The sequence below is a fragment of the Polyodon spathula genome, chromosome 22 (genome assembly GCF_017654505.1).
Source record: "Polyodon spathula isolate WHYD16114869_AA chromosome 22, ASM1765450v1, whole genome shotgun sequence".
NCBI lineage: Eukaryota > Metazoa > Chordata > Actinopteri > Acipenseriformes > Polyodontidae > Polyodon > Polyodon spathula.
Window position 1 is genome coordinate 12,669,040 of NC_054555.1, and position 17,295 is coordinate 12,686,334.

At 36.4% G+C, this 17,295-nt stretch overlaps 1 protein-coding gene across 1 annotated transcript; it reads right to left on the minus strand.

Moving 5' to 3' along the window:
• Positions 1-548: 548 nt before the first annotated feature.
• LOC121296857 (magnesium transporter NIPA2-like) lies at positions 549-11,294 on the minus strand. The gene is made up of 6 exons (XM_041222724.1): positions 10,273-11,294; positions 4,723-4,968; positions 4,218-4,274; positions 3,747-3,837; positions 3,261-3,421; positions 549-2,739 (listed from the first exon to the last, which is right to left on the minus strand). Exons 1-6 carry the CDS (start codon positions 10,313-10,315, stop codon positions 2,120-2,122), a joined length of 1,218 nt encoding a protein of 405 aa, XP_041078658.1. The 5' UTR covers positions 10,316-11,294; the 3' UTR covers positions 549-2,119.
• Between the last annotated feature and the right edge of the window lie 6,001 nt (positions 11,295-17,295).

Consider the following 17,295-nt stretch of genomic DNA (forward strand, 5'->3'; position numbering starts at 1 on the left):
TGGGTGAGGTGGGAGGTGTTGACACATGAAACTTGGGAGTTATGCTTACAATTGAAGCTGTTTACATGGAACACCTTGCTAACATGTGCTTGCATGTTTGGTCATTATAGAAGCACGCCTCATTTTATGGATATTTTAACCCTATTTTAATTCCAAATGAAAATACATTCAAGTCCATTTCTTTAGCAACTGTAGAACTATATACTGTGAGTTTACATAGGAAGAGTAGAACAAAAACATTCAGTCAAAAACAGATCTTAAAACACAGTTGATCAAAAAGAATCTTTATTACACAGACGATTCATAGCATTCTGGAATGTTAAAGCAAGCTATAAAAAAAGCTGTAGTCAAAATACCTTAATAAATAAATAAATATACAGCAACTTAGGTTGTGTATATACAGTCAAGAAAATTAAAATATTACAGTTCACAAGCAAACAAAAAAAAAAAAATCATTGTACTTTTTCAGTCTGGATTATGTTGTTTGCGATTTAAATAGTTTGTCACACTAGAGCACATTACTGAATGCATTTTTTTTTTTTTTTTCAAAATCGTTTAGTCTCCTCCAGCAACAGTGAGAATTACATTTACACATTTAAATTGCAGGACCTGTACCCTCAACCTAATGGTGCAATACCCAAAGATATGCAGAGCTCACCCAGAACCAGCTGCCAGATGAATACCACAAAAGGCAAAGGGCATTTCTTTGTGTACCCACAAAGCAAACAAAGAGAAGCACATAGATATGGTGTCATGCTTCACATTGTTTTTTTTATTATTATTATTATTTTGTATTACTATTTATATATTTAAAATACACATTAATAACAGGCAATTGTAATTGCCTGTTTTATGAGGACATCAAATTAAACAAGTAAACAATCTAACAATCTGTTTGGCTTCCTCTGCTAGACTATGAAGCTCAAAGAACATTATATACTTCCACACACAATCATTTTAAACCGTCAAGTAACACTCAATAGAACCTCCTGTAGCAGGACTACAATAAAAATCTCATGGTAACGTAAACAAACTAGACTGTAACCCGATAGAGTACACAGAAGGCTAAACTGTGGATTAACATTGGAAACAAACATCAAAAGGAATCATACCTTGCTGTAAAATTATTATCAATTGTGGGACAGATTTCATTCAAATTCAAGCCATGGGCTGAACAGAGTCTTTTTAAAATGATCTTAAAGAGAATTAAGAAAAAAAAAAAAAAAAAACAAAGAAAATCAGTTCGATCAGAAAGAATTCTCAAATTTGTATCCCTTGTAAATTACCAGATTTGCTTACAGAATTTGAATACTAAGGCTTCTATAGGCGCTCTTAACCATATCTTTAGATTAGGTTTCATGTGAAAACTCATACATGATCTATTTTGCATGCAAGTTGTCCGCTGCCATTGGTAATACTTGGCTCAAAAGAAGGGGTAGGCATCGTTTTTGTTCACAAACAAAATAGATTTTTATTCTTGTTTTACTGTTACACATCAAAAGACAAGAAACATAACACAGACCCCACTGCCCTAACTGGCCACCAAGACCATCCTCTTGCATCATTTGACGAAAAGAAAGTCATTATTCAGAATTGAATTTTAAGTGCTCTGGTTGACTGGAATGCGCAAGCAATGGCTACTCCCAGTCAAAAAACAGGAAACAAGCTTTTTTTTTTTTTTCTTCTTTTTTTTTTTATCAAACATGAAAATGATCTGTGTGGGACTGTCAGCATACCCAACACAACTCCAAAAAAGTCAGGAATATTCTACAGAACAAGGAACACCAAGGTCCTAGAAAGATTAAAACAATACAGTCCTGGCAATACTGAGATTGTCTACTGTACTGGTTTTACAGAGATGTGAAATATTTCTCCTCTCGCACATCAAGATGCTTGGTGGCCTAACCCCCATCAATGGCACAAGCAGTATGTAGAATTGTACCAAAACAGTGCCTGAACTTAAAAAAAAAAAAAAAAGTTTTTTAGTTCAATACTGCATTAGTACAAGCCATTTCATCTAGCACTATAACCGTGGGCAAAAAAAAACAAAAAAAAAACAACCTTTAATAAATACATCACTATATTAAAATATATACAGTACATACACACATTCGATCATTTAACTGCAGATCACAAACAGTTTCGGCTTCTGTTCAGAAAACACAGAGTTCTCCATACTGTCGATAAGAATCTGCTTGTCATCAAATCTCACGATTTCAGCCACAGGATGCTCCTCTTGTTTTGGCTGAATAACCTGTGGAAGGGTATCTATATTGAGCTTCATGTCTTTAAATGTATGCAACATGAACACCCCTGTGATAATAGTCAGGAAACCGCATAGCGTTCCCACGATGTCAACAGGGAACATGGAATACCACTCTTTGAAGAGAATTACAGAGGTTGAAAGGACCACTGTGGTAAAAAAGACATAGTAGATGGGATAGACCACTGAAGTGTTAAAGACATCCAAGGCCTTGTTGAGGTAGTTGACCTGAGTGATGATAGACGCTACCAGCGTGACGATGAGGATGTAGGAAAGAGGATGTTTCCACTCAGGCCTGCTCCCGAACAGGCCCTTTATGGCGATGCCCAGTCCTTTGACAGATGACACAGAGAACGCTCCAATCAAGGAGCAGATAGCAATGTAGATCAAGACGTTGGTATGTCCATAGCGCGGGGACAAATAAAATATCAGCACCAAACTTGCGACTAACAGGAGGCTGGCAAAAAAGAGGAATCCTGTAGAAAACAAACAAAAAGATCTGTTAGTAAGAGGCAGCTCCCCCTTCTAGTTATGGACAGCAAATTAAAACTGCCATTATCAATACATGCAAAGTCATCATACAGCCTTCAATTGCCCTATCACAAGGATATAACTAATTTGTTCCGATTCTTTTGCAGTACACAGTTGAGGATTATAGTAGAAACTGTTGCCCCAGCACTACCTCTCTTTTTTAACTGAAGCAGAACAGTTTTCCACTGTATAAACTCCATGTATAAAAATGTAGCCAATATATTTTTCACTACACCTGTGATGTCAGTGGGCAGTAGTATTTTGACTTGACTGTTGAGTGATATTGGAGGGCAGGAATTCTTGGAATGTGGGCTAGCCGGTTTCCAGGCAATGTTGTCACATGATTTGAATGAAGTCTGTCCAGTGCTAACACAGGACAATGTAGGTTTAAGTCAGGTAGAAAAAAAACAGAAAATACTGGAGCAACAGAAGCCACAACTACTTGCTCTTTTAGAAAATGACCCACCTGGTTGCAGAATTTTTTGAGCCATTTCATCCAAAGTTTTCACTTCCTCCTCTTCTGGAGCATGAATCACCATAACTGTGCTTCCCAGAATGCTCAACACACACCCCACCTTCCCCAGCATGTTAAGCTTCTCATTTAGGAAGTAGGAAGACAGTATTGCACTGCGAGGGGAGGAAAAAAAAAAAGAATCATTGCTAAAAAGACCTGCATTTAAAACATGATCATGCTGTCGTTAAGTACAAAATAAAACAGACATTCCCTAAACCTTCAAAGCTAACAAACAGTTCACTCTTTAAATACATAGGAGCTGCACACAGATGATATGACAGCAATGCAGTCTGTAGTGGATAATGCCGATTATTCTGGTTGTAGCTAACAACATTTATTCCATTAACCTTGTGTAGTTTTGAACCAGCTGGAATCAATATCACTCCAGGAAATGTACTCAACTACAAACAAAAGTGGATATAAAATGATAATACATACCCTATAAGTACACTTAGAGCCCCTAGAGGAGTCACTACTGTTGCAGGTGCAAAGATATAAGCTGCAAAATTCGAAACTTCACCACCACCCACTGGAAAACAAAAAGACAAGCCAAGAAATTAGCATTGCTTTATAAATTAGCATTGTTTTATGACTGGCTGTGGATGATCTTAACTACCAGTACAGTATAGTGCCCCAAAAACAGTCTTATTAATAGAATACTATACAGTGGATTACAGGTTATACAAATGAATCTCTACTGCATTCCCTTGCTGTTGTACAAACAGCCCCAAATCAGGAAGTACAGTAACCTGAAGTGTGAATTATAGTAGATACAGTTACACCTGATATGGGGTTGTTTGAAAACAGAAAGGGGGAGGGGGGGGGGGGCTTATTTGACATGGTGTCCATGGAGAACCACAGTTAACAACCGAGTTCGGTTGAGTCTGGTTATTCAGATTTGGAACCTACTTGTCAGTAAACCTGCCCACCACATCCAGTCCTTCAGGTAACCATGACCTCCCTCACCTTGGGGAGAAAGTAGAAATGTTTAGAATGCAGCAAACAATGAAAAAGAACAGCAGAACGTTTCTATGCAGGCCTGTCATTTTGTTAAAATGGATTTGGTATGCCAAAGTTTATTATTACAGACATCTGCACCCAAAGCTGGTAGGCTGACTCGGAATGGGGACCAGGCAGTATCTGAGAAGATCAAGAACTCACAAATAATTTTAAAAGTGGCACAGAAAACATCTTCAGAAGAAACCAAAGTGGAAAAAGGATAAAGCAAATACGGATTTAAAAACATACTGAAGGAAAGAAGTCAGACAAGCACAAACGGACTACCACAGGCTTTACCATCTAAAATTCTGTATTCATGTTAGTGAGCGATTGTCGTTAACACATTGTTCAAAGCTGAATGTTTGCTAGAGGAAGGAGCACACTACAGACGGGCTGAATGAACATGTTGGTTTACCTGCTCGGGTGCCTCCGGTCTGAGCCAGTCTGAGCAGAGCTCTCTTCTTCAGGATGACACTGCCTCCGATTAGAAAAGAGGAAAAGATGGCCATGGTCAAGCCAATGTAGAACTCGTAACTCCGCCACTTCTGCTCTGAAGCAGGCATGTTCAACGACAAGTTGTTGAGAGAGATGGTTAAATCAATCTCATTCACAATTCTGCACACAACTTGCCGTGACGGGCAAGACAAAGTAACAAGGGAACCTGGAAATAAAGAAAAAAACATTAGATCACAATGAAGGTGTTCGCCTCCTTTACCAGAGCACACCAGCACGCTACATGGCTAATTTTCATTTACACAATCACGCACATATAAAATAACTCTAGTCTTGTTTCATGGTGCGCGATGCTCTCACCGTCACTCGCTTTAAATAAACTCTCAAGACCCACCTGTTCTCTCTTGATTTCCATGCTCTTTAAGCCTGATATCTGCGATTAGCTGCTGTGTTGCTGCTACTAATTCCATGTATTCTGCACTTTCCACTGTATTGAATGTATTTTTTTTTTTTTTACTGTATAGCATGTATTATGCATTCTCTGTATTTAAAGTATTATGGATTTTCTTGTTACTATATCTTGTAAAGCAATTTGATGGTGGTTTCTACTATGAAAGGCGCTACATAAAATAAAGATTGATTGACTAATTGATTGTTATGTTTGCTATTTGTATACATTTGGCAGCTGTTGAAAAACATCAATCAAGTAATTGTAGAAGTTATTTCAGTCTGAACTTGGAGAACATAGATTTCCTTGTTTTCTATGCTGTTGCACATTTATTTTCTTGAGAATTAACCAAGTTTTTCTGTTCACTCAGGACATACACTTTTATATGTCCAATAACCCATCCATAGTTTGCAACGGTGTGCCAATAAACACCTCAAAAAGATAGAGATTTATTTATGGGGTGATAGTCATAATCGACAAACAACTATCAGTAATGAGATCAAGGCTGATAAGAACTGCCCTCAAAGAATTATTGCTTCAAGAGAAAACTACTCTACATTGACATTGCCTAAAAAAAGGACCTTCAGTAGCTCATCTTGGTATAAGCTTTAAGATTATTGATTTCTGCAGAAAAAAATGCTGTATTTCTACAAAAGCCATATATATAATTTAATAATTTGTCTCAAATCCAATCTATACCACAAAAAAAGTATGCCTTTACATTTGGTAGATATATTGATGATTTGTAAACAATAAATAATTTCAGTGCAGCATGAGGCCGTCAACTGGATTTAAACTGTGTTTAGCATTCACTTTGTCTGTTTTTACAATAAAAACCGTATAATTCCATATACATCTATGAAGCTCCTTAGTTAAAGTACTGCTCACAAAAGTGAATACAATTTGAAAGAACACAAGCCGTTGCTGCTGCTGTGCAAGTACATCCCATGGGAAAGCTCATTTGAAAATAGATCTGCTGAAACCTAATACTATACAAATACACACCTGAAAGAAATGTTCAGATGTACACAAAGGGAACAGTTTTTCCATAGCATTTAGATAAGCGCTTCTTACTAGGATCCGTATCTTATGTTAAAGTTATTGTTTTTTTCTGATCCTTTAATATCTAATGAAATAATTCAGAGACAAGAGACAGTAGCAGTGGTAATAATTTCACCAAGCAGTGCGCTGGGTTTGCAGTTCATTTAGAATAGGGCTTATTTAAAGGTCCTCTTGTTTACCGGTTTGCTGCTTTCTGGAAGGTGTTCAGTAAAGTAAAAAATAAAAGAAATCAATGATTTATCCACCAAAACACACTTCACCTATAAGAAATCACACAACAACAGTGAAAATATTGGTCATTTAAAGTTAATTTTTATTATAGTTTGTATGTCTGAATCACCAACAATTAAGCTAAACTTTCTACTAAATCTATTAATCTATTGCCAGCAAGCAAAATATACTCATGACAAAACTATAACTACAGTCAAACCTGCTTAATACCTGGTAACCTTACGACCTGCTTATCAAAACCACATTGAAATGCCCATGCCAGAATATAACATGAGTCATTAAGGATAAAGCACCTCAATGATTACCTCACTCCAGTTAATATAAATAACATGCATCACTTGTGGAAGTGAAACATATTTAATGAGAAAATGTGCTTGCAGTACAGGTCCATACACAATACTGTAAATGTTCTACCATAAAGTAGCACTACCAAAAGAACTCTCGTGTATATGTTTACAGCTTTCTTATAAGAATATAAGGAAGTTTACAAACGAGAGGAGGCCATTCTTGCTCGTTTGGTTGTTAGCAGGTTATTGATCCTAGAATCTGATCAAAAAAAGAAGAAAAAAGTGCCTCTTATTTTCTGTTCTGAATGCCACTTTGTCTAATCTCCATTTGTGACCCCTGGTCCTTGTTTCTTTTTTAAGTCCGAAAAAAAGTCCCTTGGGTCAACATTGTCAATACCTTTTAGAATTTTGAATGCTTGAATCTGGTCACCTCGTAGTCTTCTTTGTTCAAGACTGAATAGATTCAATTATTTAAGCCAGTCTGCATTTGACATGCCTTTTAAACCCGGAAGAATTCTGGTTGCTCTTCGTTGCACTCTTTCTAGAGCAGCAATATCCTTTTTGTAGCGAGGTGACCAGAACTGAACACAATATTCAAGATGAAGTCTTACTAATGCATTATACAGTTTAAACATTACTTCCCTTGATTTAAATTTAACGCTTTTCACAATATATCAGAGCATCTTGTTGGCCTTTTTTTATAGCTTCCCCACATTGTCTAGATGAAGACATTTCTGAGTCAACATAAACTCCTAGGTCTTTTTCATAGATTCCTTCTTCAATTTCAGTACCTCCCATATGATATTATGTTGAATTATTTCAGTGCACAAGTACAGCATAGCAGACTAAATACATGTTATAAATTAACACTATAGTAAAATCAACGCAATACATTACATTATATTTCCACAGCAAAACATTTGCTATAAAGTCAGCAGTTCTGTGGTTTATAGCTTAATTTGCCAGGTCATTTGTGAACTCCTGATAAAGTCAACTTGTTGTCACCCTTTTTGCTCAGTCAAGCGTTTGATTGTATATTGCATATTTTCTTTGCTAATGATCCAAGTAACAGAAAAAAAGACAAAAACAAAAAAGTCAGTCAGATAAAAAAAAAAAAAAAAACACAACTCTGGCTCATTAGAAGATACTGAAGAACAGAGCAGATTTGTTCATTCAGCAACTTTGCCAAAACCAACACAGGGAAGTTCAATGCCATCAGGTGATGTTAACATTGTTTAACTATGCCAATTCCTGATCAGTGATTCAAGGTTTCATGTGTATTGTTAGTGAAGATTTCTGAAACCTATTTAACATGCCACTCCTGTTGTGGGGTTCTATTGCCATTCAAAACCATTCAGTCCCACCTTCTAGCAGTGCTAACCACTCTAATGCTCTTCAGTTCAACTACCTGCTATAGACATGTAGGATCGGCTAGTGTCTTAATATTAGTACGCGCCAGCCCCATCTAGTGTCACTAGATGGCTTTGGATCTTACTTCTGTAATGGCAATCTATATCTATCTACATATCTATGACAGGCAACATGATCTCAAAAGCAACTCCTTTACTCAAAACATGTTAGCATAGTATTTGAGTAACTGCAATATCAACATCCTCAATACATTCAATACTTCACCCGTAAAACATTTGCAACATTAAGGGATTATACACATGACAAACTCAAATTTAGGAAGTGTAAGGGAAATAGAAAAGCGATTTCCCTTTTTTGCCAAATGACGCAGATCAAAGTTTTACTGGTATATTAAATCAGCAAGCAGTTTTTGCAGGGAGATCTTACAGGCAAGTGCAAGCAAGTTATATAAAAAAAGCAGGCTATTATCTTAGGTGTCCTGGCAAGAAAGCTTACTAATCCAGTCAGACTGGGCGATAGGAAAAATACAGCTGTGCAGTTGTAAAGCCTGCTGGAGCCCCAACTCAACACATATGAAGACGCCTCTGTGTCACTGACAATCTCCTTAGATATTGTATGTGGACACAGACAGTGGATTTATTCCTAAAAATGTCATACCACTTCTCTCCAGACATACTGTGGTGATAATACTGTCTGGATAAGGCTTGTCAGTATTTCAGAGGTCACTTGTAAAATTGACTGACATGTCCTGGGTCAGATTAAAATTTAATTAGTTACATATATTATGTCAGGAAATTAGACCTGATGCGCAGCTCTGGAAAACCTGTGAAACCCCCGTAATACAGACGTGTATATTATATATATAAAAACACATAGGATTTGCAATATCCTGAATCACATTACAGGTCACAGCAAAACATGTCTGTCTGCTATCTGTTTACTACATTAGACTGTAGTTCAGTGCACTCTACTTGACCTGAAAGCAAGGTCACCTACATGTTTGCTAAATTAAGTTATACAGGAGCCCCTATGCCTTTTTAAAAAATCTACAGGTAAATTGAGAAATACATCCTTTAACTAGCGGCTGCAGTCTAATGTACATAAAACCCAATCTAAAGTCCCAGATGCTATGGGTGCTGCTTTGTCTAGGGTAGAACAAAACTGCTTCTCAGTGGTACTGGTTAAGCAACTTGCACTTGCACCTGCTGGGAAATAAAATAAAAGCACTGTACTCTATTCTACAAAGGGGAATATTTTTGGTTCCCATGTCAAAAGAACAATAGTCTTATATAATAACGGTACTTTAACACCTTTCAGTGAGTTGTTAACTCGGTCCTCCTAACAACCATTCCTCAATGCAGCATTAACAGGCCCAGTTCCACATGGCAATTTCAAGACAGCCTCTTTACTGGTGTCTGACAGAATCCATGTCTCAATATGTGGAACACAACAGACTACTATATGGTGCACTATCAGTGGATACAAGTACTTTTATATAAATATAAAAATAACAACGTGCACTAGAGGCACGGGTGACAAAAAAAGTGCAACATTGCTCTAACCGCAACCTTAAGAGAAAACGAGCATATTAATTGTCTTGGGTAATAAACAACAAGGCTATAACTAGTAAAACCAGACTAGCAACAATACAGATAAGCCGATGTTCTCAGCGACACACCTTTCAAATAATTTACATTTAAAGAAACAGAGTACTGTGTGCCAACTGTGTGCAGTATTATTAAATGAATGTCAAACTGTAGCTGTAAATAGAAAAAAAAAAAAAAAGAATAAATAAATAAAATGGTTTTGTACTTTCCAGAAGTACAGTATGGTAACGCGGTATTCTTTAGGGCTTTTGACCGACGCAGAAAAACAATGTTGTTTCACTATATTGCCCTATACTTCTCTGTGCAAACAGCCTCGCCCAGCATTTTTTTATATCAAATGACCACAATATTAAAATTGAACTATCATAAAAGTTTAAATCCAGACTGTGCAAACATCAATAGCATCTAACCGAAACATATACATTTACGATGCACAGTACTTTTCAAAGCGACTTTGATTTGAAATGTTAATTAAACAAAATAAATTGGTTCAAGTGAAAACTTACCATTAATACAACTGTGATTCGTGACTTGAGAAGCCTCTGTCATCTTCGGACAATAGATTTCCAAAACTCCTTAAAAAACGTTTCCAAACCAAAACTAAAAACACATTATAAACACGGGTGGTCGTTTTTGAAAATAATCGCCAAAGGTTGCACGTCCAAAGACACACAACAAACAATCAAACGAACCCTAATAATAATAATAATAATATCCTTTTCCTTTGTGTATAAACGCTGCAACAGGTTCAATCTCTAATCTATGACATAATCATCCAAACCAGGTGAATTTGTTTAGCTATACCTGATAAATTTAGCCCCGCCCCACAGCGCATCCATTGGCCAACATACTAAAATGCAAATGAAGTAAAAATGTCCAGTTCCATGAATCGATCTGTATGCTAATTTTCTTATAAAAGTGTGAATATACAGGGTCCGACTGGGTAAAATGAACAATAAATGCCCCAGTACTTAATGGACGGTAATATTTTTTGGCTTGTCGAGGGCCATTTTAAACAGCCCCTTTTCTAAGTTTTTTTTTTTTTTTTTTTAGTGGTTGCAAACCGTATTTAAATACATCCCAATAACTAGTACTCAAACACTTTCAATGTCATTCAACGAGTTTCTCATTTAAAGCAAAGTTTTAATTAGTTATACGCCACAACACAAAGCTGGTTTCACAGTGTAATTTCAATCATGTAAATAAAGTTTGTTTCCAGCGGCGGTGGAACGAATACATTTCTGAGCCTCTCCCGAAATGTAGGCCACTCCAGAATACAATATGCGGTCAAACATAAAAAACAGTAATCTCAAAGTATTGTATTCCAGATCGTCAGTTGCACCAAGCCACGTACACAAGAGTTTCAGCTACCTTCATCACTTAAAATTACTGCTTTGGTTTAATTGAAGGTACGCTTGTCTTTATGGCTTAGTTTCCTATAAATTGTAATTTAAACTGTATACATTGTTAAATTAACAAACACTTGTAAAACATTCGATTTCACAGAAACTGCGTTATCTGTAACGATACCCGTTTCCCAGCCTGGGGTGTGTTTTTTGTGACTGTTCTCCATTTACATGTAGTGTTTATTCCATTACAAAGGAACGCCCCTACCTTTAACTGACCAACCCTAAAGCCAAGTGGAGCAGTCTTTCGGTTTAGGTGACCCTCACCTCAGACTGCAGCTAAACCTGAAAGACAGCATTTACAATCAGATTTGCTGTCGATCTAAACAGTTGATACTTGTAGGAATTGCAACACCTGTACACAGACCTTTCCTTTTAAAAGTTTCAGCATAATATTTTTTAGCAGTATTTAATAAAGAAATTGGACCCAATTTTAATTCTGTTTATCAGCAGAAAATCATGCATCCAGTACAAATGTACCTAGATGATGTTTTTGCAAGGCTTCTGCTTCTCAGGCTATACCTGGTTTTATCATGCACAATATTTGCTTTACCATCCTTTTGTTTAAGACTGTCATCTTTTGGGTTGCTCTGTTCTGCAAGTGGAAAACAAAGCTTTTAACAGTTTTTTTATTTTTGAAAAGATTAGATAATATTGTTATTATGACCTAATAAAAAGCTGTTGGTTCCAGTGAAGTCCATATAACCTGTCACCACAGTGCTGCATGCACTGAGACTCCAGCTGAATCTTTACAGAGATCCTTGGCTAATACCCCCTCTTTCGCAAGTTTCCATTGGGTTTCATGTAACAAAACTGCATACAATAGATTTCGGGGCAAGCATTTTACTATTATTTAGAGTGTGATGCTACTTTACTTCAATATTTAATGTGTCCATATTAATTTCTTTCATGAACTTCAATTGTTAGACAGTATAACTAGTTACAACTGAATGTGTACTAGGAACTAGGAGCAATGCAATCTCATACCACACTGCCTTGAAGACATTGACTGGCACCCTGACGGTATAAACATGGAGGCCATACCTTCACTTTAATAAAATAGCCTCGTTCATAACCCATGTTCCTTTACCTTGGGAAGTGTTTTTATGACATAATTGTTTCCCTGTAAACCCTGTATTTCAGTATTCCCTGCCACGACTGTAAACACAAAGCTATCAAGTAGCATGAAAAAGTAGATCACCGTAACTAACATCCATCAAATGTAAAAATGTAACAAAAACATAACATGCCACACACATATAGATGGACAGCCTCAATATACTCTATAAGTGTTATTCTCTGAATTATCCCATTTGGATAAGCAGTTATGCCAAAATGTAAATAGAACATAAATACATAAATACAATTATATTGGACAAGCGGATCTGAAGTTATAAGCAAAAACATACATTATGTGTGAAATCTGTACTCGGGTGTGACACTGTACATAAAGACAGACTGATACCTTCTTCATTTTGAATCGTGGTCCAGTACTGTGTAATTCATAAAACCTACAGCTCCCTGTTGCAAGATCTTCTAAATCTATACTTTATTAAACTTAACTTGCTTGCATTGTCAGTACAATGCTGCTCCAGGTTTCTCAGTTTTCACAGGACATTTCCACACCCTGTTTGGACTAGACTCAAAGGAAAAGGTGCAAAACTAGACATGAAAAACTCACACTGCTGACAACACCAAAATTGCTGAACCATATTTCTATAATGAAAGGACCTATTTATAAATCTATATCCAAGTCATTTACAGATTGCAGGCGGTTTTCATCATAAAGCATGCTAATTGTTTTAGCATGGCATGTCAATTCAAGTTTTAGAACAGGAACAAGATGTACAAAATAAGTGTAGGAGGGATTATGGAAGGCCTGCTGAAGGTCTAGTATCACCTGTGACATGGTCTATTAAATATTTTACAGCATTCCTTTCAGAAAAAATAACACAGCTATAAACATAAATGTATATATATATATGAAAATAGATATGTACTATATAGATGCAGTTTCAAAAGAATTATAGATGCTCATGGGTTACATCCTGAACAAACACGCTCTACATAGATCGCTAACCCCAATACAAATAAATGACTGAATAAACAGCCTTTGTAGGTGAGATCACATAGATCCTGGAGCACTGTTTGAGAGGAAACTGGTATTTCTTGTTCTGTGTTGAAGATTTCAGTGATTTGGGCCACTTTAGCACACCTGCCAGCATGCCCATCACAATACCTGGACATTTCTGCAGTCTTTATCTGTCATGACTGGCTTGAGATCCTTTTTATCTCCCGTGATGGATTTCTGCAGGCATTGCCATTTTTGATAGACACATTGGTCAATGTAGCTTCAGAGCGCAGGGACAAGCAGGCTGCATGGGCACCTACTATGTCATGCCTTACGAAGTCACATTCATGATGCCATTATGTTCATATAGGTTATTTATTTATTCTATTTTTTTTAATGCTCTCTCAATCCTAAAATTCTAGGTGATGCAAAACCTTTGGCCATAGCTGTACATTGTGAATCTGTGTCGCTTACAGGATTTCAGAGACTGAGGCTAGAAACTTGACACTTGCTACACAAAAGGAAAGCAAAGGCAACAACACAACCAGGAATGACAACCCATTTAATGGATGATATTAACAATAATAATGTCACAATATTTGTAACAGAAAATCTTTCTCTTTGTTTAAATTATATTTTATTTAATGGAGATACAACATTGCTTTGTATTTATCCTTCAATAGGAGTTTCTTAAGAACATCATAGCACTCACACAATATTATTATGAAAAAAAACTGTATGCCACACTTATCATAAGAACAATAAGTTACACCTGCCGTGCTATCGTATGAAAATTTAAATGAAATAACATGTTCAGCCTTTCTGTAACAATACAATGGATTAATGTACCGGTATCAACAATTAAGGTTTATTAAACATTTTTAACAACTATTTCTTTCAACGTAGGAAAACCAGTTAAGCAATTCAAAATACACATAAATAATATTAAACTGAAAAAAAGTTAAAAGGTAGAGAAAATTCAATAAACAAAATATTATTTTACATCAAAAGCCATGCATTCCACCACTTTTTAACCAGTTGTCAAAATGAATTTGCTTTTTTGAAACTTAACATGGAAAAATAGATTTATGTGACACTAATAAAATACAAAGGATTGTTAATAATACCGCTATATAAACCAACTGTGTATTCAGATGAATAAATATTTATACATGATCGAATCACAAAAGGACTAATTCAACAGCAAGGAATAAACACATTATTTTATTCTCCAATTCCACCGGTACATTTAGTACTCCAGTAACTGTACACCACTGTCTCATTTTTTTCAATATTTTGACATCTACTTGTAGGTCCTGGAATTCTTACTATATCATAAGAACATAAGAACATAAGAAAGTTTACAAACGAGAGGAGGCCATTCGGCCCATCTTGCTCGTTTGTAATTAGTAGCTTATTGATCCCAAAATCTCATCAAACAGCTTCTTGAAGGATCCCAGGGTGTCAGCTTCAACAACATTACTGGGGAGTTGATTCCAGACCCTCACAACTCTCTGTGTAAAAAAGTGTCTCCTATTTTCTGTTCTGAATGCCCCTTTGTCTAAACTCCATTTGTGACCCCTGTTCCTTGTTTCTTTTTTCAGGCTGAAAAAGTCCCTTGGGTCGACACTGTCAATACCTTTTAGAATTTTGAATGCTTGAATTAGGTCGCCACGTAGTCTTCTTTGTTCAAGACTGAACAGATTCAATTCTTTTAGCCTGTCTGCATATGACATGCCTTTTAAGCCCGGAATAATTCTGGTCGCTCTTCTTTGCACTCTTTCTAGAGCAGCAATATCTTTTTTATAGCGAGGTGACCAGAACTGCACACAATATTCAAGATGAGGTCTCACTAGTGCATTGTACAGTTTTAGCATTACTTCCCTTGATTTAAATTCAACACTTTTCACAATGTATCCGAGCATCTTGTTAGCTTTTTTTTTATAGCTTCCCCACATTGTCTAGATGAAGACATTTCTGAGTCAACAAAAACTCCTAGGTCTTTTTCATAGATTCCTTCTCCAATTTCAATATCAAATATACCCTGTGAAAAATGATTTTGCAAAAGTTGACTGCAGATGTAAATGATTCAGTTCATGAATAGGTCAGGATAAATAGGTGTGCTTTGTAGCGCATTGAAACCTGGAGTAATAGTAGACCACGAGGAAGAGGATTGTTTGAATAGTTGCCATAGCACGCAACAGGACTGGTATTGAGGTAATGTGATACACCACATGCATTTACCATCGTATCACGGTTGGTTGGTAAAATCAAACTCAGCAAAGCTGTTAGATAATTACACATCTTAGTCAACATTGTTTTGTGAAACTAAAACAAACTAGTAATGTTTAGAGATGCGTGAAGTGTACACAGTTAAACTAAAATTACAATAGGAACAAATATGATTAATTAAATGTCAATGATACCTAGTAATTTAGGATTTTGCACCCCTTCCCTGTACATTAGCCTTTTTCTTTCTCTTACCTTTATCTATTTAAAGGACACTTCTGTTTAGTTTTCCAATTGTAATTCTGATTTGAAGTTGCCTTAATCCTTTGCTTCACAACGATGCCCCAGCTGGCTTTCTCTCTTAACAGGTGTGAACTTCAGCACATCTACACAACTGAAGAGTTGCTTTGCAACAGTTTATTTGTAAATCTTACCATTTTAATTACACAAACGCTAACAAGAGTTAAAATGAATACCTTTGTTCTTTTTTTCATGAATGACAGCACACATATTAAAGGGGAAAATGTTTGCATTTCATCTACCGGTACCGGTTTTTAAGCAGAACAAATTTAATTGAATGTGTAACACTTCTCGTTTTACTGTGCTTGGTTTCTGATTACCTACACTGACAATGAACTCAAAAGAATTAAAAACAAACAGCAGTCAATTGCTTAACAGTGGTTAGTGGTAGAATCATATGGTCATCTTCCCCCTCCTTTTGTTCTCTCAATAGATACACATTCTTGGTGGTTCAGGCCTCAGGTCACACCTATCTCTCTCTCTAATGCAGATGTGCTGAAAAGGGTGTGGTAAAGCGACTTTTTTGTCTTTTTAAACCAAACAGATTACGCAATAAAACACAACAGGGAGTTGCTTTGATTTAATGCTCCAGGATGACAGGTGTATCCCGGTATGGCTCTTTCATGTGAACCCCCCTCGCAGAGATATTTATGATTAATAAATAAAACCATATCTTGGTAAAGTGGATAAACCTTTTTTTTTCTTTGCAAATGTTTTGTATGTATGTGAAACTTAAATGTACTTAAAATGGTGGTCCAGAGCCCCTGATCTTTCAGTGTCTAACCCAATGCATGGGAATACCTTACAACATACAATTATAATTTCACAAAGCAAAAAAAAAAAAAAAAAAAATGCTACCTCTGTGGTATAAAGTGTTGTTGTAGACTTGGAAAAGAACACGTGAGCAATCAGATCTGCTCCTAACTGGGGCACTCCTGCTGGGTAACCAATTATTGACCTAAAGACTTAAGTGTGAACTCCAGCTATACTCTTATGCACTCATTTTGTGAACTGATAATTTCACTGTAACCCTCAATGAGGAGCGTTCTGAACCCACGAGCTCAGAGTGTACCAAGTTACTGCTGATTTCATCATTGCCATCGCTTCATTCTCGGAGGGGAACTAATATCATCTGAGGGCATTCAGTAAATTAAAGCTGCATCCACACTGGACAGAGTGATGCGAGCGAAGTCGCCGAATGTCAATCCACACCAGACGCGACTTGGAAACGATCCGAAAGACTGGAAATAAATACATGACCCCGCCCATGCATTCTGATTGGACATACTAGAGATGGGCTGTCCCATTACAAAACAGGTTTAGTTTGGTTACTACCCTGACCTCCGGCAACTCCTTTGTAAAATAAAGATCAGTGTTATTGAACATCCCTATATACCCAACTGTTTTACTGTTATCATCATTATTATTAGTAGTAATCACCATCTTCATAATTAACATTACTATTACTATTGTTATTATTAAAATCTATGTTATTATGCACAGGTCACCACTTTGTATTATTA

Excerpts from the sequence above, each read along its gene's own strand:
- LOC121296857 (XM_041222724.1), bottom strand. The coding sequence starts at position 10,315 with ATGACAGAGGCTTCTCAAGTCACGAATCACAGTTGTATTAATG. Across the intron at positions 4,969-10,272 it reads GAATCACAGTTGTATTAATG|GTTCCCTTGTTACTTTGTCT; the intron begins GTAAGTTTTCAC and ends CTTTATTTCCAG. Across the intron at positions 3,838-4,217 it reads GTGGGCAGGTTTACTGACAA|TGGGTGGTGGTGAAGTTTCG; the intron begins GTAGGTTCCAAA and ends TTTGTTTTCCAG.